This window comes from Salvelinus sp. IW2-2015, linkage group LG31, assembly GCF_002910315.2.
Source record: "Salvelinus sp. IW2-2015 linkage group LG31, ASM291031v2, whole genome shotgun sequence".
NCBI classification, from domain to species: Eukaryota; Metazoa; Chordata; class Actinopteri; order Salmoniformes; family Salmonidae; genus Salvelinus; species Salvelinus sp. IW2-2015.
Window position 1 is genome coordinate 28064127 of NC_036870.1, and position 27478 is coordinate 28091604.

General features: G+C 42.1%; 1 protein-coding gene across 2 annotated transcripts in view; it reads left to right on the forward strand.

The window, feature by feature from the left end:
- Positions 1–25509, forward strand: part of LOC111956100 (catenin (cadherin-associated protein), alpha-like 1) — a 117638-nt gene extending 92129 nt beyond the window's left edge. Inside the window, exons 10-19 of one of the 2 annotated variants that reach the window (XM_023976535.2) lie at positions 152–244; positions 1395–1560; positions 8724–8761; positions 8850–8900; positions 12938–13092; positions 13586–13634; positions 17313–17369; positions 21100–21219; positions 22965–23048; positions 23216–25509. In XM_023976535.2, coding sequence (XP_023832303.1) covers positions 152–244; positions 1395–1560; positions 8724–8761; positions 8850–8900; positions 12938–13092; positions 13586–13634; positions 17313–17369; positions 21100–21219; positions 22965–23048; positions 23216–23380 — 978 coding nt within the window. In that variant the 3' untranslated portion in view covers positions 23381–25509. The remainder of the gene's footprint in view (positions 1–151; positions 245–1394; positions 1561–8723; positions 8762–8849; positions 8901–12937; positions 13093–13585; positions 13635–17312; positions 17370–21099; positions 21220–22964; positions 23049–23215) is intronic. The other variant, XM_023976536.2, reaches the window with a different exon arrangement.
- The last annotated feature ends 1969 nt before the right edge of the window (positions 25510–27478 follow it).

Genomic DNA, 27478 nt, shown 5'->3' on the forward strand with positions numbered 1-27478 from the left:
GTATGGACATGGTACTTGTGATATGAGCTACTGGCTTTGGAGACCTGTATTTATTTTCCAGTTGAATATCTGGAAAATATATCTTGATCTGTCTGCTGCTCATATCCAGTCACATTGATGTTAGACGCTGATGTTGTCTGTTCTGTTCCAGACGTGTCGTCTGCTGTGTCACGTCTCAGGGACAGAGCCTCTGGAGATCACCTGTATACATGCTGAGGAGACCTTCCACGTCACTGGCCCTCAGGTAACACACTCTGACAGGTAACAGACACTCTGACAGGAAACGCACAGACACTCTGACAGGAAACGCACAGACACTCTGACAGGAAACGCACAGACACTCTGACAGGAAACGCACCCACCCCCGTGACAGGAAACACACACCCACCCACCCACCCTGTGACAGGTAACGTAACACACTCTGACAGGTAACGTAACACACTCTGACAGGTAACGTAACACACTCTGACAGGTAACGTAACACAATACATGTTGTGCTAGAAACTCCACCCTGATGTTGTTTTTAAGCTGTACAACTTCTCCATTATCAAGGTTTGTCAGCACATCCTCTGCCATCTTGTCCCCTATATCTTCACTCCCATCCATTAAACACAGCCAACTATTACAGAAACAGACATTAAGATGACTTCATCTGATACGGGGAGAAATAACTCAGAAAACCACACGCACACAAGTCAGAGTGCATCACCTCCAGCGTGTTGCATTTAATTGGTAATTACCCACAGGTGTCTCTTTATTACCATTGAAAGACATCCACACACACACACACACACACACACATACATCAGTATTATCCCTCCCTGAGCGGAGGCTCCCCCTCTGACCTTATTGATTGACCTATGAACCTATTAGCTCAGTCATTACAGCTGGGTCATGCAGGGTCTGACATTACCGTGGGCGGGTCTTCACATTTTCCACTACACTCCCAGCAGCAGATAATGAAGCATCTGTCCCAACGGCCTGGAAGACCAAACATAATTAGAAAACTGGGAGACAAAACGGATTCCATGCCCCCTGCTCTGCTCGCTGAAGATTGGTTCCATTTCACACAATCAGCCCCCACACTGAGAGGAAATTATCCTGTGTCTCTGCTCATAGAGTAGATCAACATTCTATGAGAATGAGGCCTGATTCCATTCTGTAATGGGGGTGTTGGAGAGATTGGGTGGGGGTGGGGCGGTCTAATCATTTTCTTGGATCCTTTGTTAGTTTTCCCTCAAAGAACCAACTGGTCTGGATAGCTACTGGTGTGAGTAACACCGTAATAGCTCCACTTAAGGTGTGTACTGTGCACCTTAACACTTCACCACTCCAATACAATTTTAAAACATAGCTACTTCCTCCACCTCTCCCTCCCTCCTCTATCCTCTCAGATCATCTCTGCAGCCCAGACGCTGGCCCTGCACCCATCCAGTAAGATTGCCAAGGAGAACCTGGATGTGTTCTGTGAGGCCTGGGAATCCCAGCTCTGTGACATGGGCGTGCTGCTCCGGGAGATCAATGACGTGTTCGAGGGCCGCCGAGGTGTGCCTGCCGGTGGTAGGATTGTGTGTGTGTGTGTGTGTGTGTGTAATGGGCATCCAAGGTGGGCCTCCCGGTCGTAGGGGAGGGAGAATAAGGGGTGAGAGGAGTTTGGTTGGGTTGGGACAGGCCTCCTGTTAGGAGGAGAGGGGGGGGGGGGGTGTTGGTGGGGTGGTCCCCCTGGTGGGAGGGGGGGGGGGGGTGTTGGACTGGGACGGTCCCCCTGGTGGGAGGGGGGTGTTGGAGAGATTGGGTGGGGCAGTCACTTTTTTTTTTTTTTTTTTACCCTTAGCAGGTAAGTTGACTGAACCCATTTTCATTTACAGCAATGACCTGGAGAATAGTTACAGGGGAGAGGAGGGGGATGAATGAGCCAATTGTAAAATGGGGATGATTAGGTGGCCATGATGGTATGAGGGCCAGAATGGGAAGTGGTATTGAAGAACTGTAAGACCAGGATTGGATCTCACTCAGACAAGGGATGTTACCATACAACCAACCCCTGGCATGGGGATGTTGTTTCTGTCCCTCATGGTTTTTGATAGCAAAAGTTAATACGACTGTGAGGGAATGGATTATTCATTGAGTTATGTCAAATCTGATGGACTCACACCATTATTATATCAACACCAAAATAACATTAATACCCGTAATCACTAGTCACCACACAGATTTCTCCCCACCCTCTTGCTCTCTCTCGCTCTCTATTCTCTCTCTCGCCCTATTCTCTTTATCTCTATTCTCTTTATCTCTATTCTCTCTCTCGCCCTATTCTCTTTATCTCTATTATCTTTATCTCCATTCTCTTTATCTCTATTCTCTCTCTCGCCCTATTCTCTTTATCTCTATTCTCTATCTCTATTCTCTCTCTCGTCCTATTCTCTTTATCTCTATTCTCTCTCTCGCCCTTTCTCTGATCTCTATTCTCATCTCTCGCCCTATTCTCTTTATCTCTATTCTCTCTCTCGCCCTATTCTCTTTATCTCTATTCTCTCTCTCGCCCTATTCTCTTTATCTCTATTCTCTTTCTCTATTCTCTTTATCTCCATTCTCTTTATCACTATTCTCTCTCTCGCCCTATTCTCTTTATCTCTATTCTCTTTATCTCTATCATTTTCATGGGCAGTTAGTCTCACTACAAGCCATGATTGTTTGTACTCTCTGTCTCTCTTGCTCTCTCGCTCTCTATTCTCTTGCTCACTCTCTTGTACTCTTGCTCTCGCTCTCTCTATTCTCTTGCTCGCTCTCTTGCTCTCGCTCTCTCTCTTCTATTCTCTCTCTCGCTATTCTATTCTCTATATTATCTTGCTCTATATTCTCTTGCTCTCTATTCTCTCTCTCGCTATTCTATTCTCTCTATTCTCTTGCTCTCTTCTCTTAATCGCTATAATTTTCATGGGCAGTTAGTCTCTCTACAAGCCATGGTTGTTTGTACTCAGTCTCTCTAAGCTGTGGTAGTCTAAAATGTATTGATCCTATTCATAGACAGATCAATCTCTATAACCGTGGTTGTTTGTATTCTCTGACACAACGCAGCGATTAAAGCACAATCAGCACGATACCTCTCACCGAGCCACAGACAAACCGTTCTGTTACAGGCCTGTGCGCGTGTATCTCAACACTGGGTTATACCAGCCGTTTTACAGCGCTCTCTCCCACTCCGCAGCGTAATTCCTATAATCCGTAACRTTTGTGGCGTGTCACGGTATTCGTATTTATGGGCCACGATCCAAATGACATGCAACGAGAGAGACGACGTCCCCCTGCTAAAACCATTAAATAGAGAAGTGTGTGTGGAGGGGTGCGGAGCTGGTGCTGAAGCGACGTAGACAGTTAAGCTTTTATGTGAAGTAATACTCCTTTTACGGCAGCGCCTCATCAGCCGTTAAACACATCAGTGATGTTTATCACACCCTGACCACCCCTGTAAATTCTACTGAACTGTGCCTTTACCGGGACTTAAAGATCTCAGCTACAGACAAGAACTTTGTTGAGTTGATTGGTTGCATTCCATTTGAAGTATGATAGAGGATGTGTTGGAGATAATCAACTGTAGTATGATAGGGGACGTGTTAGAGATAATCAACTGTAGTATGATAGAGGATGTGTTAGAGATAATCAACTGTAGTATGATAGAGGATGGATGTGTTAGGGCTGGGCGATATGGCCTAAAACTCATATCTCAATTTCTTTCAAACTTATGGGTGATTCACGATATATATATATCTATATTTTTTAAATGTTCTCTAAATTAGCTTTGTTATACAATTAAAGGTAAAATACACTGAATTTAAAACAGTCAGCAATAATCTAATGAATTCAGAGCTTGGTAAATTATATCTAGGCTGAATATATTCCTTCCACAACCATAAGACTCACTAATTATTTTATCAAAATATTTGTACCTGCTTTTTTTGTTGTTGCAATAATCACTGATCTGGCCGGTCTGTCTATAAAAAATAATATTATGTTACAAATTTAACCAGAACTATACATAAGGCACATTCACTAATAATGTAGCACACATATGCTGAGCACTTGTTGGCTGCTGTTCCTTCACTCTGAGGTCCAACTCATCGCAAACCATCTCAATAGGGGCGGCAGGTAGCCTAGTGGTTAGAGCGTTGGGCCAGTAACCGAAATCCCTGAGCTGACGAGGTAAAAATCTGTCGTTCTGCCCCTGAACAAGGCAGTTTTGCCACTGTTCCTTGATCGTCATTGTAAATAAGAATTTGTTCTTAACTGACTTGCCTAGTTAAATTTTAAAAATGTAAAATAATAGAAAATTAACACCGGTCTCATAAACAATCTCTCAAGCACAAGCCCACGTGCTAGTGAGTAGCCAGCAAATATTAATATTTCAAGTTTTAGCAACTTGGATCTAGGTATAATTTCACATGCTCTGAATTCAGCTAACAAGGCAAAACAGTTGAAATGTTATGAACAGAACTGTATGTCCGTCTCCAACTGTTTGAAGAGCATGCTAGCCTGTACACTTTGTTCAGATGTTGAAATCAAGTAGCCTACCCTGTTTCTCAGAATGAGAACGAGTTGCAAATTCCTTATATAATTGTTTTATGCTTTATGCTAAACAACTAGTATAACAATCTTTATTTGACTAAAATGCTGCTAGCGATACGTGATACCGTTATGCGCTTGCGACAAACTGAGCATTCATTTTCCAGAATGAATGTTCATTGGTACATCAGTTTTAGTAGTGTCTGCTCTGCTTGAAATTTGAGGTTTTGAAACATAAACGGGGTATGGTTAGAAAGGTTAACTTCTCTATTACAGTAAAATAATACTGATTTTGTTGGACCAAGCCTCAAATGCAAATTGCGAGTTGAAACCGTTGGTCAGAGAGGAAGAAGCGATCCCTCATCTTTGTTTTTGTGAGTGGTAGGGGAATGGGCTTGGGAGAAAGAGGCAAAGCGAGAGGTTTGACTCGCCAAAATCTGTCCAAAATAAACCCAATGTGTTTCTATGCGCATATTTTGAACCTTGTCGCCTGCCTTCCCGCCTTTGGGACAACGACTCCCATTGTTAGGGCGGAGACATGAGCATCTAGTCATGACATACAGATCTCTGGTGTAAATGGGAAGGTGCACAGCACAGAAAGAGCGAACGAGACGAGACCAAAAATACAACATGAGAACAAGCGGACATAAACGCGTATAAAAACAAAAAATACAAAAAGCCTAGATTCTGCGATATAGAATATCGCGCAAAAACATACATTCGAATTAATCTACTTCATTCGATATACCACACCACCCTAGGATGTGTAAGGGACTATCAACTGTAGTATGATAGAAGATGTGTTGGGGAGAATCAACTGAATCCCTCCCTTTTTAGTATTATTTCATTTGTTGGAATTAATGGCTGAAAACCATTTGAAATGCAGTATAAAAAAGCAGTGTAGGGATTTAAAAAGGCATACAATCATTTTGCTGGGAAATGATGTGACCAAACTGACCATTATTTCACCTTAAACCACATATGTCAGAGTCAAGGCCCGCGGGCCACATCCGGCCCGCGAGAAGGTTTTTTACGGCCCCTGGGATGATCTTGATTTATTATTAGAACCGGCCCGCAGACCGCAGCAAGCCGGCAGCCCGCAGATCTTTTACACGCACCAATACTACATTTCCCACAATGCAACGGTGACGCACCGAGCAGTAGGCTGCTTCATTTCAATATTTATTGGCACAGCAGTCGTCAGCATCACAGTAAAATTAACTTTCAGATACCCATCAAAAATGGCAAAACGGAAGGTGGACACTGAGAACCGGGGGTTTCAACAGGTGGAGTCGGAGTATATGTTCACGGAGGTAGCTGGAAAACCTGTGTGTCTTCTGTGTGGAGAAAGTGTGGCGGTACTGAAAGAGTATATCTGAGACGACATTATGAAACGAAACACGCGGGAAACAAGAATATGGACATGGAACAAAGGCTACAAAAGGCAGAGGAATTAAACGAGGCTCAAATCTCGACAGGCTCTGTTCAAAAAAGCCAAATCACAAGGCCAGGCTGCTGTCAAGGAGTTTTATTTTGGCAGAAGAGTCGCTAATCAGCCGGCCATTTACGGAGGGGGATTTCATCAAAATGCATGATTAAAGTTTGTGACGAAGTTTGCCCAGAAAAAGGAACTCTTTTTAAATGTGAGTCTGAGCAGAAACATATTGCGCGAGAGTAGACCAGTTGCCTCAATCTAAAAGAGCAGATTGTGAAAAAGGAGAAAGATTTCATTGCATATTCCTTGGCTGTGGATGAGAGCACCGACATTTCTGACATTGCCAGTTGTCAATTTTCATCCGCGGAGTGGACTCAGCCTAAGCGTGAAGAGGAGTTTTTGGCTTTACGTCCTATGCATGGCACAACTACGGGGCATGATTTGTATGAAGAGTGTCAAGATGTGTAAATGAGATGGAGCTGCTTGAAAAACTGTGGGTTTGACAACCGCGGAGACCTGGCGATGTGTGGACCAGGAGGGACTGGTGGGAAGATACGGGAAAAGATGCAAGAGGAAACGCGACAGGTGGCTGACAGCTTAACATTGTATCATACACAGGAAGCGTTGTGCGGTAAAGCCTTGGAAAATGGAGCATGTAATGAGCATCATCACGCGCACAGTTAACTTTATCAGAGCCAAAGGTTTTGATCACCGCCAGTTCAAGGCATTCTGACGGAGTTAGAAACGGAGCATGGTGATTTGCTTATAACACAGAGGTGCGATGGCTAAGCCAGGGAAAGGTGCTTCAAAGATGTTTCGAGTTCGTGAGGAGATTTGTCTGTTCTTGGACAGCAAAGGGAAAGACACAACACATCCGAGACGAAATGTTTCTGTGTGATGGCTTTTCTGTGTGACATTACGAGTCATCTGAATGCATGAACTTGCAGCTGCAGGGTCGGGTCATGTCATCTCTGATATGTACAGTACAGTGAGGCATTTAAACCAAACTGACTCTGTGGGTGACGCAGATGCGGAAAGAAAATTTGAGCCACTTTCCAGCTGCAGACCATTGAAAGAGAAGCTCTCTACCAGTGCGTCCCGAGCGCAGTTGGCTGATAAAATAGGTATGCTTGCCGCTGACTTTCGACGCCGATTTGCTGACTTTGAAGCACAAAAAAGCAGGTTGGAACTGCTCGGTAACCCATTTGCTGTTGACGTGAAAGCTCACACCAAACCTCCAAATGGAGTTGATTGACCTCCATGCAATGATGCACTGAGGGCAAAATATGCGGAGTGGGTGCTGGGAGTTGCCCGTTTCCTCCCCGACACAATGCCCAGCTGCGCATCCAGGCTGCTCAAACGTTGTCTATGTTTGGCAGCACATACCTGTGTGAACAACTGTTTTCTTTGATGAACCTGACAAAACATCACACAGAAGTCGACTTACTGCTGAACACCTCACTCAATTCTGAGGATTTCCTCAGCTCAGAGCTTACCCCGAACATTGATGAACTTGTGGAAAGATGGGACACCACCAAGTATCACCCTCATATCAAACAAGTGAACATTACTGTGCAATCACATATTTAGAGTTTTTACTCAGTTCAAGTTTAAAAGTTAAAGTTTATATTTTTTCACTGCATGTTACTTCTCCTTAAACAAAGTGTTTGTTTTTGATTAATAGATTTTTGCACTTTATTTTATTGTATTTCAATCCAATTATATTTTAAAAATATTTCAGTTGAGTGGATGATAGAAAATTGCTATTATTGTTTTTTTCTTATGAGTAAATTTAGCCCACTTTTGCTAAAATAGAAAATTTGGCCTATGATGGTGCCTTGAATACCGGTTTCTTTCATTTAATGTTCATGTTATGGGGATTTTTATATAAAGGAAATTTGTCTTTTGTGTCTGTTGAAAATTAAAGATTACTGACAGAGCCATAAGAAAATATTGCTTTATTTATCTGATCATATTGGAATATATTTGTTAGGTTTTCAGTAGGTTCAATTAGGTTCACTAGACTATATGCGTCATTTAAAAAATTTTCAATGAACATTCGAACAGTCCGGCCCTCGGCTTGTAGCWAAATTTTTTATTTGGCCCTCCGTCCATTTGACTTTGACACCCCTGCCTTAAACCATGGCATTGTTGAATAGTTGTTTCTGATTGGCTTGAAGGGCATTCTAGAGCGTGCATTATTTTCCTATAACGCAAGGTAGTATTCAATGGCTATAGTTCATTCTTACATGTTCTATGTTTGAGCTGCTTTTGAAAGCAAAAGTTGAATTTAAAATATTGGCATTGTTGATTTCGATTTTCATAATGGCAAACTAGGACTGATGGTTTGGTTAGCTAAACTAGCAAGTTTGTTTGGTTACCACGGCAACTACTGTAGCTACCTGGTAAACTTGTTAGCTACTTCAGGGGATGTTGAACACATTTCTACTGGCAAATGAAAATATTTCTAGCGGGAAATGTGTTAAATTATAGCCATGGCATAAAAGGGATAATCAACTCAGGGCTCTATGCATTCTCTGGAAAATAATGCAACTCTGTGGAAGGTCAGTTACACTTCTTCATGGAACACACCTTACACGTCGTTCATTATTTTCCATTTAACTCATAGCCTCCCATTCATTATCCCAAACTTGTGATCCAATGGTCAAAATGTGACTTTAAAAAAMAATTTTCCTCAAAATAGTCTTTCTTTCTGATTTAATAACAGGTGATAAAAGAGCCTACTTGTCGCTTCCCAGACCAGGGGTGAGTATCAGAATAAACAATACTATGATTGGTGGATATTTATATTTTACAATATCACTCATCCTGTCAAACTTTTTCTTCCCTCCAGAAACATTCAGCCAACCTGAAGACGGTGAAAGCTGTTAAGCTAGATACGGAGGTATAACTAGACTCATCAATTTTATTTTATTTATTTTTAATTTCACCTTTATTTAACCAGGTAGGCAAGTTGAGAACAAGTTCTCATTTACAACTGCGACCCGGCCAAGATAAAGCAAAGCAGTTCGACACATATAACAACACAGAGTTACACATGGAATAAACAAACATACAGTCAATAATACAGTAGAAAAATAAGTCTATATACAATGTGAGCAAAGGAGGTGAGATAAGGGAGGTAAAAGGCAATAAATAGGCCATGGTGGCAAAGTAAATACAATATAGCAATTAAAACACTGGAATGGTAGATTTGATTTTTGTAGTTCGTTCCAGTCATTGGCAGCAGAGAACTGGAAGGAGAGGCGGCCAAAGGAGGAATTGGCTTTGGGGGTGACAAGTGAGATATACCTTCTGGAACGCGTGCTACGGGTGGGTGCAGCTATGGTGACCAGCGAGCAGAGATAAGGTGGGACTTTACCTAGCAGGGTCTTGTAGATGACCTGGAGCCAGTGGGTTTGGCGACGAGTATGAAGCGATGGCCAGCCAACGAGAGCGTACAGGTCGCAGTAGTATATGGGGCTTTGGTGACAAAACGGATGGCACTGTGATAGACTGCATCCAATTTGTTGAGTAGAGTGTTGGAGGCTATTTTGTAAATGACATCGCCGAAGTCGAGGATCGGTAAGATGGTCAGTTTTACAAGGGTATGTTTGGCAGCATGAGTGAAGGATGCTTTGTTGCGAAATAGGAAGCCGATTCTAGATTTAACTTTGGATTGGAGATGTTTTATGTGAGTCTAGAAGGAGAGTTTACAGTCTAACCAGACACCTAGTTATTTGTAGTTGTCCACATATACTAAGTCAGAACCGTCCAGAGTAGTGATGCTGGACGGGCGGCCAGGTGCAGGCAGCGATCGGTTGAAGAGCATGCATTTAGTTTTACTTGTATTTAAGAGCAGTTGGAGGCCACGGAAGGAGAGTTGTATGGCATTGAAGCTCTTCTGGAGGGTTGTTAACACAGTGTCCAAAGAAGGGCTAGAAGTATACAGAATGGTGTCGTCTGCGTAGAAGTGGATCAGAGACTCACCAGCAGCAAGAGCGACATCGTTGATATATACAGAGAAGAGAATCGGCCCAAGAWTTGAACCCTGTGGCACCCCCATAGAGACTGCCAGAGGCCCGGACAACAGGCCCTCAGATTTGACACACTGAACTCTGTCGGAGAAGTAGTTGGTAAACAAGGCGAGGCAATCATTTGAGAAACCAAGGCCAAAATTACACAATACACCTCACATAGGGTATGTCCCAAATGGCCCCCAATCCCCACCATGGCCCTGGTCAAAAGTAGTGCACTATATATGGAATACAGTGGCATTTGGGCTGCATCTACTACCTCATCCTGACAGGTGCATTTATTCTGCAGGAAATGAATACCTGTTCAAACACACTATTGGGGAATAATGGCGATTATTGCAGGGACCTTGCATGGTCTGATACAGTTGAAGTCGGAAGTTTACATACACATAGGTTGGAGTCATTAAAACTCGTTTTTCAACCACTCCACAAATTTCTTGCTAACAAACTATAGTTTTGGCAAGTCGGTTAGGACATCTACTTTGTGCATTACACAAGTAATTTTTCCAACAATTGTTTAAAGACAGATTATTTCACTTATAATTCACTGTTTTAGATTTCCAGTGGGTCAGAAGTTTACATACACTAAGTTGACTGTGCCTTTAAACAGCTTGGAGAATTCCAGAAAATGATGTCATGGCTTTAGAAGCTTCTGATAGGCTAATTGACATCATTTGTGTCAATTGGAAGTTTACCTGTGGATGTATTTCAAAGCCTACCTTCAAACTCAGTGCCTCTTTGCTTGACATCATGGGAAAATCAAAAGAAATCAGCCAAGACCTAAGAAAAATAATTGTAGACCTCCACAGATCTGGTTCATCCTTGGGAACAATTTCCAAACGCCTGAAGGTACCACGTTCATCTGTACAAACAATAGTACGCAAGTATAAACACCATGGGACCATGTAGCCGTCATACCGCTCAGGAAGGAGCGGAGTTCTGTCTCCTAGAGATGAACGTACTTTGGTGCGAAAAGTGCAAGTCAATCCCAGAACAACAGCAAAGGACCTTGTGAAGATGCTGGAGGAAACAGGTACAAAAGTATCTATATTCACAGTAAAACGAGTCCTATATCGACATGACCTGAAAGGCCGCTGAGCAAGGAAGGAGCCACTGCTCCAAAACCGCCATAAAAAAGCCACACTACGGTTTGCAACTGCACATGGGGACAAAGATCGTACTTTTTGGAGAAATGTTCTCTGGTCTGATGAAACAAAAATAGAACTGTTTGGCCATAATGACCATCGTTATGTTTGGAGGAAAAAGGGGGAGGCTTGCAAGCAGAAGAACACCATCCCAACCGTGAAGCACAGGGGTGGCAGCATCATGTTGTGGGGGTGCTTTGCTGCAGGTGGGACTGGTGTACTTCACAAATAAGATGGCATCATGTGGTAGGAAAATTGTGGATATATTGAAGCAACATCTCAAGACATCAGTCAGGAAGTTAAAGCTTGGTCGCAAATGGGTCTTCCAAATGGACAATGACCCCAAGCATACTTCACAAGTTGTGGCAAAATGGCTTAAGGACAACAAAGTCAAGGTATTGGAGTGGCCATCACAAAGCCCTGACCTCAATCTTGTAGAAAATGTGTGGGCAGAACTGAAAAAGCGTGTGCGTGCAAGGAGGCCTACAAACCTGACTCAGTTACACCAGCTCTGTCAGGAGGAATGGGCCAAATTTCACACAACTTATTGTGGAAAGCTTGTGGAAGGCTACCAGAAACGTTTGACCTAAGTTCGACAATTTAAAGGCAATGCTACCAAATACTAATTGAGTGTATGTAAACTTCTGATCCACTTGGGAATGTGACGAAAGAAATAAAAGCTGAATAAAATCCTTCTCTACTATTATTCTGACATTTCACATTCTTAAAAAAAAGTGGTGATCCTAACTGACCTAAGACTGTACTTTTTACTAGGATTAAATGTCAGGAATTGTGAATAACTGAGTTTAAATGTATTTTCCTAAGATGTATGTAAACTTCCGGGGTCTCACTCCGTCATGAATGGGCGTGCATACACAAAATGATAATCAATAATTGGAAATTATTAGGAATGTTTGATGTTGCTGATGGTGCGTGATGATGTCTTTTAAGAGAGGTGAAGAGTGAAATTGTTGACTTTCTCAAGCGGCAATGAGTTTCATCTTTAAACTGATAATATAGTGACTTAAGAAATGATTTACATCCCTTGAATTTTTCAACATGTTGTTGTGTTACAGCCTAAATTAAAAATGGTTTAAATTAATATTTTGTGTCACTGGCTTACAAACGATATCCCATAATGTCAAAGTGGAATTATGTTTTTAGAAATGTTTAACATCAAAATGTCTGTCTAGCAATGATCAACAACCAACTTGACAGAGTTTAAAGAATAAAAAAAAAGTGCAAATATAGTACAATCCAGATGTGCAAAGCTCTTAGAGACTTACCCAGAAAGACTCACAGCTGGTATCGCTGTCAAAGGTGACTAATTGACTCAGGGGGTTGAATACTTATGTAAAGATATATTAGTGTTTTATTTTTCATATACTTTTGACAAATGTAAATTTTTCTTCCACTTTGTCATTAGACTATTTTGTGTAGATCTTTGGGGAAAAAATACTATTACATTTTTTTTTAACCCACCTTGTAACCCAACAAAATGTGGAAAAAGTTAAGGGGTGCGAATACTTTCTGAAGGCAATGTATGTACATGGTTATGAATGATCATGAATCACTAATGATGATGAAAGTGAATGCAATGTAGATAAAAAGTAATGTAGTTATGGGCTCATCATGCACTGACCTTACGGAAACCACCGAATATGGTGGAATCTCAGAAGGTTTGGGCTCGATTAGTAGTCTTGGATGGGAGACCATCCTTAACTAATGGCAGACCCACTATCTTCTCTCTCGCTCTCCAGGAGCAGAGCACCATAGCCAAGCTGGGTCTAGAGCTGCGTCTGCTGACCTCCGACGTGGACACGGAGGTGGAGAAGTGGGAGGACCAGGAGCAGGACATCGTCCGCCAGGGCCAGAGCATGTCCAGCATGGCCTACTCCATGTACCTATTCACCAGGTAGACACCAGCTGTCTGTCTGTCTGTCTTAGCCAGGTAGACACCAGCTGTGTCTGTCTTCACCAGGTAGACAACAGCTGTGTCTGTCTTCACCAGGTAGCTTATCTATCTGTCACTCAATAATAATAATAACTTTATTTATACAGTATAGCACTTTTCAATACAAGTAAAATAAAATAAATAAAAGTACTAACAAAGGAAGGAGAATTAAAAAAATATAGATACATTGAAATCATACATTAAACGCATCTTTATAAAAGTCTTCAGCAAGCCTGCATTATAAATGTCAAGTATATTTTGCACTAGCCAGGTATTGACCACCAGCCAGGTATTGACCACCGCTGTATGGATATAGAAGAAGAGAACACAGATGCCGTCACGCATCTTGTTGATATGATGTTCATAGTCAATATACTTAATCAGTTGTTATCATCAGGTAATATTTCATTCACTCTGTTCTGTTTTTCATTCATTTCCTGTATCGATTGTGCAGGGGGGAGGGCCTACTGAAGACAACCATGGATCTCTTCCACCAGGCTGAGGTAAAGTACTGTACACGCGCCCCGTCCTCCGCTCATCCGTCTCCTGTCCTTCATCCTCCTCTACTTCATACAGGGCTTTAATTGAATCTGTGCCAGGTGCCATTAAACACAACCACGTCCCAGGGAGAAGACAGAATCAATACACTATTAAAAGGCCTAAGACAATAATTTGTCTGTGGTAAGGATAGGATGAGTCAGGGAGCAGAGTGCCCTGGCCCTGTACTTAATGTAGAGAGAGAGTGAGAGAGATGTGATGATGATCTGCACTCGCTGTAGGAGAAAGGGGAAAGAGAGAGGAAGAGAGACAGAAAAAGTGCTGATGAGGCCACCTGTCGTTCAATCAGCAGGGCCTTCACAATGCCACACACACAGAGACAGCCTAACCTTCCACTGTAGAGCTCCCACTGAGTGATAATAACCTCTGCTAATTCACTGAGGTGGAAAAGGGCAGCTGTCTTCTATGACACATACACTACAATTTGTCAGGTCCTTTAGAGATTGGTTATTTATTTGTTTGGTTCATCCTTGTATATTAACAACACAACACAAGGAACATGGGTTTTTAGTTCTACCATATACTGCTGGTGTTCTACATATCTCCTTTTAGGATTTTTCTACTAATCCTAAAATAGTGGACATTATACAACGGGGTGGGTCTAATCCTGAATGCTGATTGGTTAAAACCGCATTCCAGCTTTTGTCTATTACACAACTTACCACCTGCTAAGTCTATGATGTTAAAATGCCTATTTACTCTGTTCCATCTGACTGAGCAATCCACTGTCTCATCAGCCCAGCCAGGCAATTTATAAACTTGATCTCCACTACATTTGCAACATTGTTTCAATATTCATATTGGATCTCCTGCTGTCCCATAGTAATGCACGTGTCAGGACGAGACGGAAATGCGGGCAGTGTTTCTCAGCCGGTAGAAATCATGAATCAGCTGGCATTATTTTTATGGATGTATATATATATATACACACACACACAGTGGGGAGAACAACTCTTGGATACACTGCCGATTTTGCAGGTTTTCCTACTTACAAAACATGTAGAGGTCTGTAATTTGTATCATAGGTACACTTCAACTGTGAGAGACGGAATCTAAAACAAAAATCCAGAAAATCACATTGTATGAGTTTTGCGTCATTCATTTGCATTTTATTGCATGACATAAGTATTTGATACATCAGAAAAGCATAACTTAATATTTGGTACAGAAACCTTTGTTTGCAATTACAGAGATCATACGTTTCCTGTAGTTCTTGACCAGGTTTGCACACACTGCAGCAGGGATTTTGGCCCACTTCTCCATACAGACCTTCTCCAGATCCTTCAGGTTTCGGGGCTGTCGCTGGGCAATACGGACTTTCAGCTCCCTCCAAAGATTTTCTATTGGGTTCAGGTCTGGAGACTGGCTAGGCCACTCCAGGACCTTGAGATGCTTCTTACAGAGCCAGTCCTTAGTTGCCCTGGCTGTGTGTTTCGGGTCGTTGTCATGCTGGAAGACCCAGCCACGACCCATCTTCAATGCTCTTACTGAGGGAAGGAGGTTGTTGGCCAAGATCTCGCGATACATGGCCCCATCCATCCTCCCCTCAATACGGTGCAGTCGTCCTGTCCCCTTTTCAGAAAAGCATCCCCAAAGAATGATGTTTCCACCTCCATGCTTCACGGTTGGGATGGCGTTCTTGGGTTGTACTCATCCTTCTTCTTCCTCCAAACACGGCGAGTGGAGTTTAGGCCAAAAAGCTGTATTTTTGTCTCATCAGACCACATGACCTTCTCCCATTCCTCCTCTGGATCATCCAGATGGTCATTGGCAAACTTCAGACGGGCCTGGACATGCGCTGGCTTGAGCAGGGGGACCTTGCGTGCGCTGCAGGATTTTAATCCATGACGGCGTAGTGTGTTACTAATGGTTTTCTTTGAGACTGTGGTCCCAGCTCTCTTCAGGTCATTGACCAGGTCCTGCCGTGTAGTTCTGGGCAGATCCCTCACCTTCCTCATGATCATTGATGCCCCACGAGGTGAGATCTTGCATGGAGCCCCAGACCGAGGGTGATTGACCGTCATCTTGAACTTCTTCCATTTTCTAATAATTGCGCCAACAGTTGTTGCCTTCTCACCAAGCTGCTTGCCTATTGTCCTGTAGCCACTTCCAGCCTTGTGCAGGTCTACAATTTTATCCCTGATGTCCTTACACAGCTCTCTGGTCTTGGCCATTGTGGAGAGGTTGGAGTCTGTTTGATTGAGTGTGGTGGACAGGTGTCTTTTATACAGGTAACGAGTTCAAACAGGTGCAGTTAATACAGGTAATGAGTGGAGAACAGGAGGGCTTCTTAAAGAAAAACTAACAGGTCTGTGAGAGACGGAATTCTTACTGGTTGTAGCTGATCAAATACTTATATCATGCAATAAAATGCAAATTAATTACTTTAAAATCATACAATGTGATTTTCTGGATTTTTGTTTTAGATTCTGTCTCTCACAGTTGAAGTGTACCTATGATAAAAATTACAGACCTCTACATGCTTTGTAAGTAGGAAAACCTGCAAAATCGGCAGTGTCTCAAATACTTGTTCTCCCCACTGTATATACAAAGAAATATAAATTGAAAAAAGAGCAAACTAGCTGCAATTCGTTTTGTTTTACGTCTTTCCAGCTTCAGTTTGAAAAGATTGTGTTAGATGTTTTGTTGGCTAGCTCCTCTGAGCAACGAGAGAACACATTTTCTATTCCAGGCGAAATCGCACTTCATTAGCTCATTGTTATGGATGTATTCAAATAAATGTCATTAGAAAACAGCTTAAACAAGTGCAAATGCCGCTACTGTTGTTATTCTGGCTGCACTGTTTGACGTGACTGCAAGGGATAACAACATTGCCAGCAATAATGGCAATGGAACATTTAGAACAAACGACTGAGTCGCGTCCATAGATACAGAACAAAAAGACTGAACGACTGGGTCGCGTCTCTGGCAACCGAACCGATAGAAGGAGTGACTAGCCGGATTGGGTAGCAACCCTAGATATGGGACTATATCTTATGGAAGAATCAAATAGTATGAATAAATTCATCAAAATAATGTTTTGAAAGATAATATGTCAATCATTATTTGAATATGTTGGTAACCCGTTATATGGAGGATACCCAGTGTTTGGAGGATATATTGGTACTTTGTCTCAGGCCTAACAAAACCTGTGCCAATATATCCAACAAACACCGGCTTCTCTGGCATTATCACTTAAATAGAATATGGAACGGAGTAGTAGAATATAGTAGAAAACGGAACAGAGTAGAGAACTGTCAATGTCCCCTCAAGTTTCATGGTGGAACCATACTTTCTATAACTCTACCCTTTCACACAGCAAAATGTAACTTGCAATTATTCTAATTAGATGCTCACCGATTGGCTAAATTTAAATACATTTGAATTTGAAAACCTTTTAGTACAGTGTACCGGTCTTGTTCACATCATCCCAGCTACTTACAATACAGCCATTGAGTGGAATTGACAATACTTGGCTGATAGATTTGCTAGACCAGGGTTCAGAATGTTCTGCCAGACCAGGGCTCAGAATGTTCTGCCAATAAAGTGAGCCATGCTTTGTTTTTTTCTCTGTCTTTGTCTCGCTCTCATTTATATATATATTTCTCTCTCTCCTTCTGCAGGTGCTTTCTGAGGAAGGACTCCAGCTGTGTTCTTCACTACACACTTTGTCCACCCTGGTACACGCGCACGCAACCACACCCACGCACGTTCCTCACCCACGCTAGGCAGAAAATGAATCCTGCACCCAGTTTCAGTTTCCTCTGTACTCAAATCAAAGAAACAAGGAAGTATGCCTCCCTCTTTCCAAAGTGCCCAGGTCCTGGAGTTTAATTAAATGTCCCTCTTTGACAGACATTCATGACTGCCATCCGTCACTGGGTAAAGTGGAAATGTGGTTATCAACACTGGCTAACCCTGCTCTCCGGAGAGTGCACCCAAACACTAATACACGCACATACACACATACTACTAATACATAATCAACACATCCAGCACTTCAGCTCAGCAGCGTGCGTTTGATTAATTACTTCAAACAAACATTGGCTAATGGAGTCCCCCCCCACTCTGGAATGAAGCAGGCTTGTGGTGCAGCTGCACTGCCCTCTTGTAAATGATCAAGTTCTTTATGCTAATCCGCCTGAACATTTTCAACTGAGGCTGAAAATGTTCCTAAATATGTTTACCAGAGATTGTGAATGGTACGACACAGATATATTCTAATGTAGTAGGATTATAATACAGTGCCTTCAGATGTATTCAGACCCCTTGACTTTTTCAACATTTTGTTACGTTACAGCTTTATTCTAAATTGGATAAAAAATATTTAAAAATCCTCAGCAATCTACACACAATACCCCAATAATGGCAAAGCAAAAACTGGTTTGACATTTTTGCGAATTTATAAAAAACAGACCCTTTGCTATGAATCAAAATTGAGCTCAGGTGAATCCTGTTTCCATTGATCATCCTTGAGATGTTTCGACAACTTGATGGGAGTCCACTTGTGATAAATTAAATGTATTGGATATGATTTGGAAAGGCACACACCTGTCTATATAAGGTCCCACAGTTGACAGTGCATGCCAGAGCAAAAAACAAGCCATGAGGTTGAAGGAATTGTCCGTAGAGCTCCGAGACAGGATTGTGTCGAGGCACAGATCTGGGGAAGTGTACCAAAAAATGTCTGCAGCATTGAAGGTGTCCAAGAACACAGTGGCCTCCATCACCAATCAGGCCTTTTATGGTAGAGAGGCCAGATGAAAGCCACTCCTCAGTAAAAGGCACATGACAGCCAGCTTGGAGTTTGCCAAAGGCACTTAAAGACTCTCAGACCACGAGAAACAAGATTCTCTGGTCTGACGAAACCAAGATTGAATTCTTTGGCCTGAATGCCAAGTGTCACGTCTGGAGGAAACCTGGCACCGTCCCTACGGTAAAGCATGGTGGTGGCAGGATCATACTGTGGGGATGTTTTTCAGCGGCAGGGGCTGGGAGACTAGTCAGGATCGAGGCAAAGATGAACGGCGCAAAGTACAGAGAGATCCTTTATGAAAACCTGCTCCAGAGCGCTCAGGACCTCAGACTGGGGCGAAGGTTCATCTTCCAACAGGACAACGACCCTAAGCACACAGCCAAGACAACGCAGGAGTGGCTTCGGGACAAGTCCAGAGTCCATCTCTGGAGAGACCTGAAAATAGCTGTGCAGCAACGCTCCCCATCCAATCTGACAGAGCTTGAGATGATCTGCAGACAAGAATGGGAGAAACTTTCCAAATACTGGTGTGCCAAGCTTTTAGCATCATACCCAAGAAGAATCAAGGCTGCCAAAGGTGCTTCAACAATGTAAAGGGTCTGAATACTTATGTAAATGTGATATTTCAGTTTATTTTATTTGATAAATTTGCTATAATTTCTAAAAACCTGTTTTTGCGTGTAGATTGATGGGGGGGAAGTATTTAATCCATTTTAGAAAAAGGATGTAACATAGAAATAATGGCATACAGTTGAAATCGGAAGTTTACATACACCTTAGCCAAATACATTTAAACTCAGTTTTTCACAATTCCTGACATTTAATCCGTGTAAAAAATTCCCTGTCTTAGGTCAGTTAGGATCACCACTTTATTTTAATGTGAAATATCCGAATAATAGTACAGAGAATTATTTATTTCAGCTTTTATTTCTTTCATCACATTCCCAGTGGGTCAGAAGTTCACATACACTCAATTAGTATTTGGTAGCATTGCCTTTATATTGCTTAACTTGGGTCAAACGTTTCGGGTAGCCTTCCACAAGCTTCCCACAAATAAATTTGGTGAATTTTGGCCCATTCCTCCTGACAGAGCTGGTGTAACGGAGTCAGGTTTGTAGGCCTCCACATGCTTTTTCAGTTCTGCCCACACATTTTCTAAAGGATTGAGATCAGGGCTTTGTGATGACCACTCCAATACCTTGACTTTGTTGTCCTTAAGCCATTTTGCCACAACTTTGGAAGTATGCTTGGGGTACCCATTTGTGACCAAGCTTTAACTTCCTGACTGATGTCTTGAGATGTTGCTTCAATATATCTACATCATTTTCTTTCCTCATGATGCCATCTATTTTGGGAGGTGCACCAGTCCCTCCTGCAGCAAAGCACRCCCACAACATGATGCTGCCACCCCCGTGCTTCACGGTTGGGATGGTGTTCTTCGGCTTGCAAGCCTCCCACTTTTTACTCCAAACATAACGATGGTCATTGTGGCCAAACAGTTCTATTTTTGTTTCATCAGACGAGAGGACATTTCTCCAAAAAGTACGATCTTTGTCCCCATGTGCAGTTGCAAACCGTAGTGTGGCTTTTTTATGGCGGTTTTGGAGCAGTGGCTTCTTCCTTGCTGAGCGGTCTTTCAGGTTATGTCAAAATAGAACTTGTTTTACTGTGGATAGATACTTTTGTACCCGTTTCCTCCGGCATCTTCACAAGGTCCTTTGCTGTTGTTCTGGGATTGATTTGCACTTTTCGTACCAAAGTATGTTCATCTCTAGGAGACAGAACTCTGCTCCTTCCTGAGCGGTATGACGGCTGCGTGGTCCCATGGTGTTTATACTTGCGTACTATTGTTTGTACAGATGAACGTGGTACCTTCAGGCGTTTGGAAATTGCTCCCAAGGATGAACCAGATCTGTGGAGGTCTACAATTTTTTTTTTCTGAGGTCTTGGCTGATTTTTTTTGATTTTCCCATGTTGTGAAGCAAAGAGTCACTGAGTTTGAAGGTAGGCATTGAAATACATTCACAGGTAAACCTCCAATTGACTCAAATAATGACAATTGGCCTATCAGAAGCTAATAAACCCATGACATAATTTTCTGGAATTTTCCAAGCTGTTTAAAGGCACAGTCAACTTAGTGTACGTAAACTTCTGACCCACTGGAATTGTGATACAGTGAGTTCTAAGTGAAATAATCTGTCTGTAAACAATTTTGGGAAAAATTACTTGTGTCATGCACAAAGTAGATGTCCTTACCGACTTACCAAAACTATAGTTTGTTAACAAGAAATTTGTGGAGTGGTTGAAAAATGAGTTTTAATGACACCAACGTAAGTGTGTGTAAACTTTCAACTTCAACTGACATGAGACTTCAAGCACAGTGAGATTTTAATGCATAAACTCCATTCTAACCTAAATAGGTTTGCAAAATTCCGGTAACTTTCTCAAAATTACCTGGTTTTCCAGAAATCCTGGTTGGATGATTCATGGAATTATTAGGGAATAAGTAGGATATCCGGAATCCTCCAAACCAGGGAATTTGGAGAAATTGCAATGCAACCCTACTCCTAAACCTTAACTGTGTTTTTATAGAGCGACTTTTTTAGTGATCACATTTTGACATAATTAAATGTCTCTCCTTTTCCCTCTCACAGCTGATGGTTGAAGAGAAGGTGGTAGTGCTTTCTGAGATGGAGAAGCTTATGGGCTTATGTCAGCAGCTGCAGATGGGGGTGAGGACGCCGGTACAGGGCAAGACTGCCACCTTCCAGAAGGTACTGTTACTGATACACCAGCCTTACAGTGACATATGTGGAACTATGCTGTTGTTGTCAATGGTGCTGTCCCCGACTAAACAAAATCTTGGTTGACCGAAAGTCGTCTATTCTTTCGACCAATCGATTGTTCCAAAATGTTTAAACGTGTACTTTTCCATATATAGACACACCCTATGTGTTTTAATAATGCATATAGTTGGTTTTGAGTTTACGGTTTTATGAAATAAGACAAATGCTCCAAGAGGGCGCCAGAGATCTAGATAACCAGAAGGGAGGAAAAAATTACCTGACCCAACTATTTGCCTCCCGCTGCTGCTGGCTTTCGCAGATTCTGGGGTTAATCGAACCCACAAATGCTGATGCTCAAGATACTCAACTAGTCTAAAGAAGGACAGTTTTATTGCTTCTTTAATCAGAACATTTTCAGCTGTGCTAACATAATTGCAAACGGGTTTTCTAATGATCAATTAGCCTTTTAAAATGATAAACTTGGATTAGCTAACAACGTGCCATTGGAACACAGGAGTGATGGTTGCTGATAACAGGCCTCTTTACGATAACATGCCTCTGCCATTTCCAGCTACAGTAGTCATTTACAACATTAACAATGTCTGCACTGTATTTCTGATCAATGTGATGTTATTTTAATGGACAAAAAATAGATTTTCTTTAAAAAACAAGGACATTCCTAAGTGACAGGGGTCACTTAGAAATGTCCTTGTTTTTGAAAGAATATATATATATATATATACGTGTTACTGCTCGACTAAAACAATCTCGGTCGACCAACAGCCTAACGACCAAACAATCGACCTGTCAACTAATTAGGATCAGCCTTAGTTGTCAATGACTGTATTTGTTTGTGTAATAAAGTCCACTTTCATTTGAAGTTCTTAGTTCAAATTGTCAGCAAAATAATGAGTCTATCAGTCATACAGATATTGACTGGCGGGTTCTATTACTATGAATACAGTTCTATCATGTGACAAAAGGCGTGGTTATAGAGAAGAGTGAGACGATGCACAGAAACGAAACTGACAAGGAGTATTGATAAACTGCAATGAAAAAGAACAGAAAGTCAACCCATTTGGCAGCATTGGGCAAACATTTGTTACTGGTTTACAGAGGTCAATCATGAAAACATGATTGTAAAATTAAACACTTTAATGACACTGAGCTTAATTAACCTCCATTAAAATCAGTTGGACAGTGATGAACTGGCATGGGTCACTTTTTACTAATGGGGAAGGTTACAGTCAGAATGAGAGATTAGAGAATGACATGGTATGCATCCCAAATGGCACCCTATTCCCATATAGTGCACTACTTTTGACCAGAGCCCACAGGAGTCTGGTCAAAAGTAGGGAATAGGGTGCCATTTAGGACACACTAATGAGCTTCTATGATTAATGTGGATCGGTTATATAGGCATTGGCGTTCTCCTCAAGTTGTCATTAACCAGACAGATCAGTCTTCTATTGGTCTGTCAGGGTGGTTTAATCAAACAAAGGTCATTGCTGAAAGGCCTTTTTTAATGGAGCAGGAAATTGAGGCTCTGTCTGGTGGTTGTCAAGAGCTGGTTTTAGCAAACTTAGCCAATCAGCTTTCCCATGTGGTTTACCAACATTTCCCCACAGGGATAAAAGTCGGTATCTTTATGTTGTTAGGATGAATATTACATTCTAGAAAGACCACCAACCATCCTTGATATGTTCTTGGAATATTTTTCTGTCTGTCTCTAGGTGGATTCATCCATTCAGAACACTAGAGCCATCATGACTGTGGTAACCTACCTCCTGCCAGTCTGTAATAAACTTGTCAGAAAGGTGAGAGGTCACAGTTGATATCAGCTGATCTACCAAGTTGTCCAAGAAACCAATGTTTACTGGGGTTTGAGTAGACAGATGAATGTCAATGGTGGTCATTTTCTCCAATGTTTTTACATTGGTTAGATATAAAAAAGAACTACCATATCCTATGTCTGTGTCTCCAGTATAAGTCAGAGAGAAGCAGTCTGGACTCTCCACAGAGCTGGAGGGACAGGCAGTCGTCCACGCCCGTCAAAGACGGCGCGCTCAACGGCAAGAACAGCAACGGCTTCGGGGTCAAGTCCCTGGAGAAGCATATGGCCAACCTCACCTTCCTGGAGAGCAAGTAGTCCAGTCTAGTGACCTTTGACCCCTAACCTGTATCACCTATCACAGAGCTGGAGCATACCATTGTCAACCACCTGGGGGGGGGGGGGGGGGGGGAACAGKCGCCTCACTCACTTAYACAATTTTGTCCAAAAAAACTAAAAACGCTCACTTATGTGCCTGTCAGTGTAATCAGCCCATTCACTTTGGCGTGTAACTGTAACCTGTAGCACATCTCAGCCAAATGTATCACATGTATGAAGATATGAAATTTACTGAAATGAAAGCCAGAGCATGATGCCATTATCACGTCTTTGAATCTTACCCAGTGATTTGGGCTGTTACCCCAGCTTTCTGATCACCTGGTCCCAGCTCAGTTTTGAGCTGTCTTGTCGATACCTATGGCCATTGTCATGAGGAGTTGGCAAGACTGGCCAAACAGATCTGGGACCAGGACAAACGCTGATATTGCTCTCACTGTTGTACACCAACCAAAACGCATCATGGCTTAGCAATTATTGAGTGTAATTAATGCAATCTCACTTTGATGCCAAATAAGAGAGTAAATTGAAGGTTTAATCACTGAATTATGCCACTTAGCTTGTATAAACTGACTGACACATAAAGTTCTTATTATGGCTCTATTTCAGCAGAGACAATTTTATCCGACTGACTTTCTACTCTCTGTAATGTATTGAATCATTTTCCGTGTATATGTGGTATACTGTTTTATCCATGTTTTCAGAAGAACTATCTAAAAGACTGATGGTCCAGCGCATGAGTCAAATGAACTGTGGTTTTGAAGCTGTTCCTTATGAAGTGTACTTGTAAGTAAAAGTACGTCCCAAATGGCAACCTATTCCACATACTGCACCCATTCTGCCAGTCACATTCTGTTAAAGGTCTCCGAAGCACACACCTCCCTGTGTCGCTTGTCTTTTCAGTTCGCAGCAGCTAGCGACTGGAACGAGCTGCAAAACACTCAAACTAGACAGTTTTATCTCCATCTCTTAATTCAGACTCAATCATGGACACTTACTGACAGTTGTGGCTGCTTCGCGTGATGTATTGTTGTCTCTACCTTCTTGACCATTGTGCTGTTGTCTGTGCCCAATAATGTTTGTACCATGTTTTGTGCTGCTGCCATGTTGTGTTGCTACCATGTTGTTGTCATGTTGCTACCATGCTATGTTGTCTTAGGTCTCTCTTTATGTAGCGCTGTCTCTTGTCGTGATGTGTGTTTTGTCCTATATTTGTATTTTTTTTTATCCCAGTCCCTGCAGGTGGCCTTTTGGTAGTCCGTCATTGTAAATACGAATTATTATTATTTAGCCCTTTTTTTTCTCCCCAATTTCGTGGTATCCAATTGGTATTTACAGTCTTGTCTCATCGATGCAACTCCCGTACAGACTTGGGAGAGGCGAAGGTCGAGAGCCGTGCTTCCCAACCAAGTGGTACTGCTTCTTGACACAATGTCCACTTAACCCGGAAGCCAGCCCCACCAATGTGTCGGAGGACTGCACCCGGCCCGCCGCAGGAGTTGCTAGTGTGCTATGGGACAAGGACATCCCTGCCGGCCAAACCCTCCCCTAACCCGGACGACGCTGGGCCAATTGTGCGCCGCCCCATGCGTCTCCCGGTCGCGGCCGGCTGCGACAGAGCCTGGACTCGAACTCAGAATCTCTAGTGGCACAGCTAGCACTGCCTTAGACCACTGCGCCACTCGGGAGGCCCATAAGAATTTGTTCTTAACTGACTTGCCTAGTTAAATTAAATACAAATATAGTGCACTATTTTTAGTTTCTCTGTTCAAAAGTAGTGGTCTATATATATCAAATAGGGTATCATTTGGGATGCAGTCTAAGACTGCCTTGTAGGCTTTTGTGTATCACGCTGTATTATTATGGTACTTGAAGCATAGATATCTGTATCCACAGAGATGATGAGTCTGGTCCTACTAAACCTGAATGGTTTGTGTGAAGACTAAACCACCATATTAAGCTTTAGAGATAGTTGTGAATTAGTGCAGGTAAAGTCGGCTGCTGTTGAGTAAAGCCCCAGATGTGAAGAAATAGATTTAGTTTTGGACCATTATTCTTTTGACAGTTAAATGATTATAAATGGAACACAAATTTAAATAAACATTATTTTTCTTAAATTACCCAATCCACCCTGTTTTAAGTTATTTTGGTACATAGTCAATGACCGACGTAATGGAAAATCTTACGAATTTCCTCCTTTAGAAAATTAAATTTCACATTCCATCAATCATTAAGAGCTTAAAAAAAAAAGTATCTCCTAAAACGTACCTGGCTGAATTTCTTCCATGTTACAACAAAACAAACAAAAGTATTTGCACTGGACTACCTACTCCTGGTAGAGGCTAGAGAACCTCCATCTCCACTGTCATCCACATCTGGACAGGGGTATGCTTTATGCAGGTACCTAGGTCTGGCTGGGTCTGAAGGAGACGAGGGACCCCTCCAACAAAGCTGCCCCAGGAAAAGTCACTCCAGCTGAGGTGAGTGTGACGAGTCCCTGTGAACTCTTCATTCCTCAGCATGGCTCAGGCTGGGTGCTGCTGGTCCGTTTAGAGACGACGCTCTCGTACTCCTCTCTGCTCAGGAGCCCGTTAGTGACTGTCTTGCTCTCTATTTTAAGAAGGCTGGTCAGATACACACAGGTAGGAGAGTTAGCCATGCTGATGTAATTTACCTTCTCAATGGGGTACATGTAAATGAAGCACTAGACTGACCAAAAATATGTTTTAACTGGAATGAAGCTTATGGAAATGCTCCTCACCTTTCCCAGTAAAAGTTTTGGCCTTTCAAGAATAACCTCATTGACCTCCAATAGCCGACTCCTTATGCAGCTGAAAAGAGAAACTAGGATTACATTTCAGGATCATTTCAAAAGATCTACGAGTAATAAATGGCACTAACCATAAACGGTGGATTATCTGCCGAGGTGCAAAAGGTTGTAATCACCTGTAAGTGGTGTACTCCCCACCTGCGCAAGTTTCCCTCCCTGGGAAAAAGGAAGACGCGCTAGTTAGTTTGACAGTCCCAAGTCAAACTCAGAGGATGACAATACCATAGTATATAGCAGTAGTATAACGTACCAGATAATAATAGTCATATAAAATCATATATATTTATGTATGGAAGATAATATACCAGATTTATATAACATTATTTTAAAAATGTAGTAGCACATAATCTCTTTGACTTCTCGGACACTCTGTTCTGCAGCCAGCGCTTATTTGATAGTTGATACTCTTGATTGTCCTGCCATTCTGAAGAATAGGGTGAGTCTCTGTACAATCAGCAGGAACCCCTCGGGATGGGATGTAGCTCTCAACAGTACATCCCCTTATAATGCAGCTGCTTCGTCTTGATGTTCTTCTTTATCAATAGCTACCACAATGCTTTTCCATTTCAAACAAGCGCGCTCTCTTGACCTTGGCTGCCTCCCTGATGTTTTAGCGCTGTTGCACATTTCTGGTCCGTCCATTTCAAACATCCGGAAGACTTCTAGTTGATATTTCGAAAGTTCCAGGAACCTTTTAATCCAACATGAAATGACCTGATGTCAACAGGTGTTATCTTAATGTTTCGTACTGTACTATACTGTACCCTTAAATGTTACCTTTTCTTGTAGATGCAATGCACTGTTAGAAAGGGAATATGTCTCTATTAAAGGGAAGGATGCTTGACAGTGACCTTACTTTTGACTCGGTGTTGCTGCATACAGTGCAGTAGGCTGTCAATTTCTCATGCCCTTCAAACCCCACTTCAAGTGATTAATAATAAATCCAATCCTAAAACTGGGATGAATCCAAAATGCCTCTAAACAGGTGTTTCATCAATGAGTAATTCCCTTCATAATCAATACTTTTCATATCAATGGCCATTACATAATATATTACAACTACATGACCAAAAGTATGTGGACACCTACTCATCTCATTCCAAAATCATGACATTAATATGGAGTTGGTCCCCCTTTGCTGCTATAACAGTCTCCACTCTTCTGGGAAGGCTTTCCACTAGATGTTGGAACATTGCTGCAGGGACTTAGTTCCATTTAGCCCAAGAGCATTAGTGAGGTTGGGCAATTAG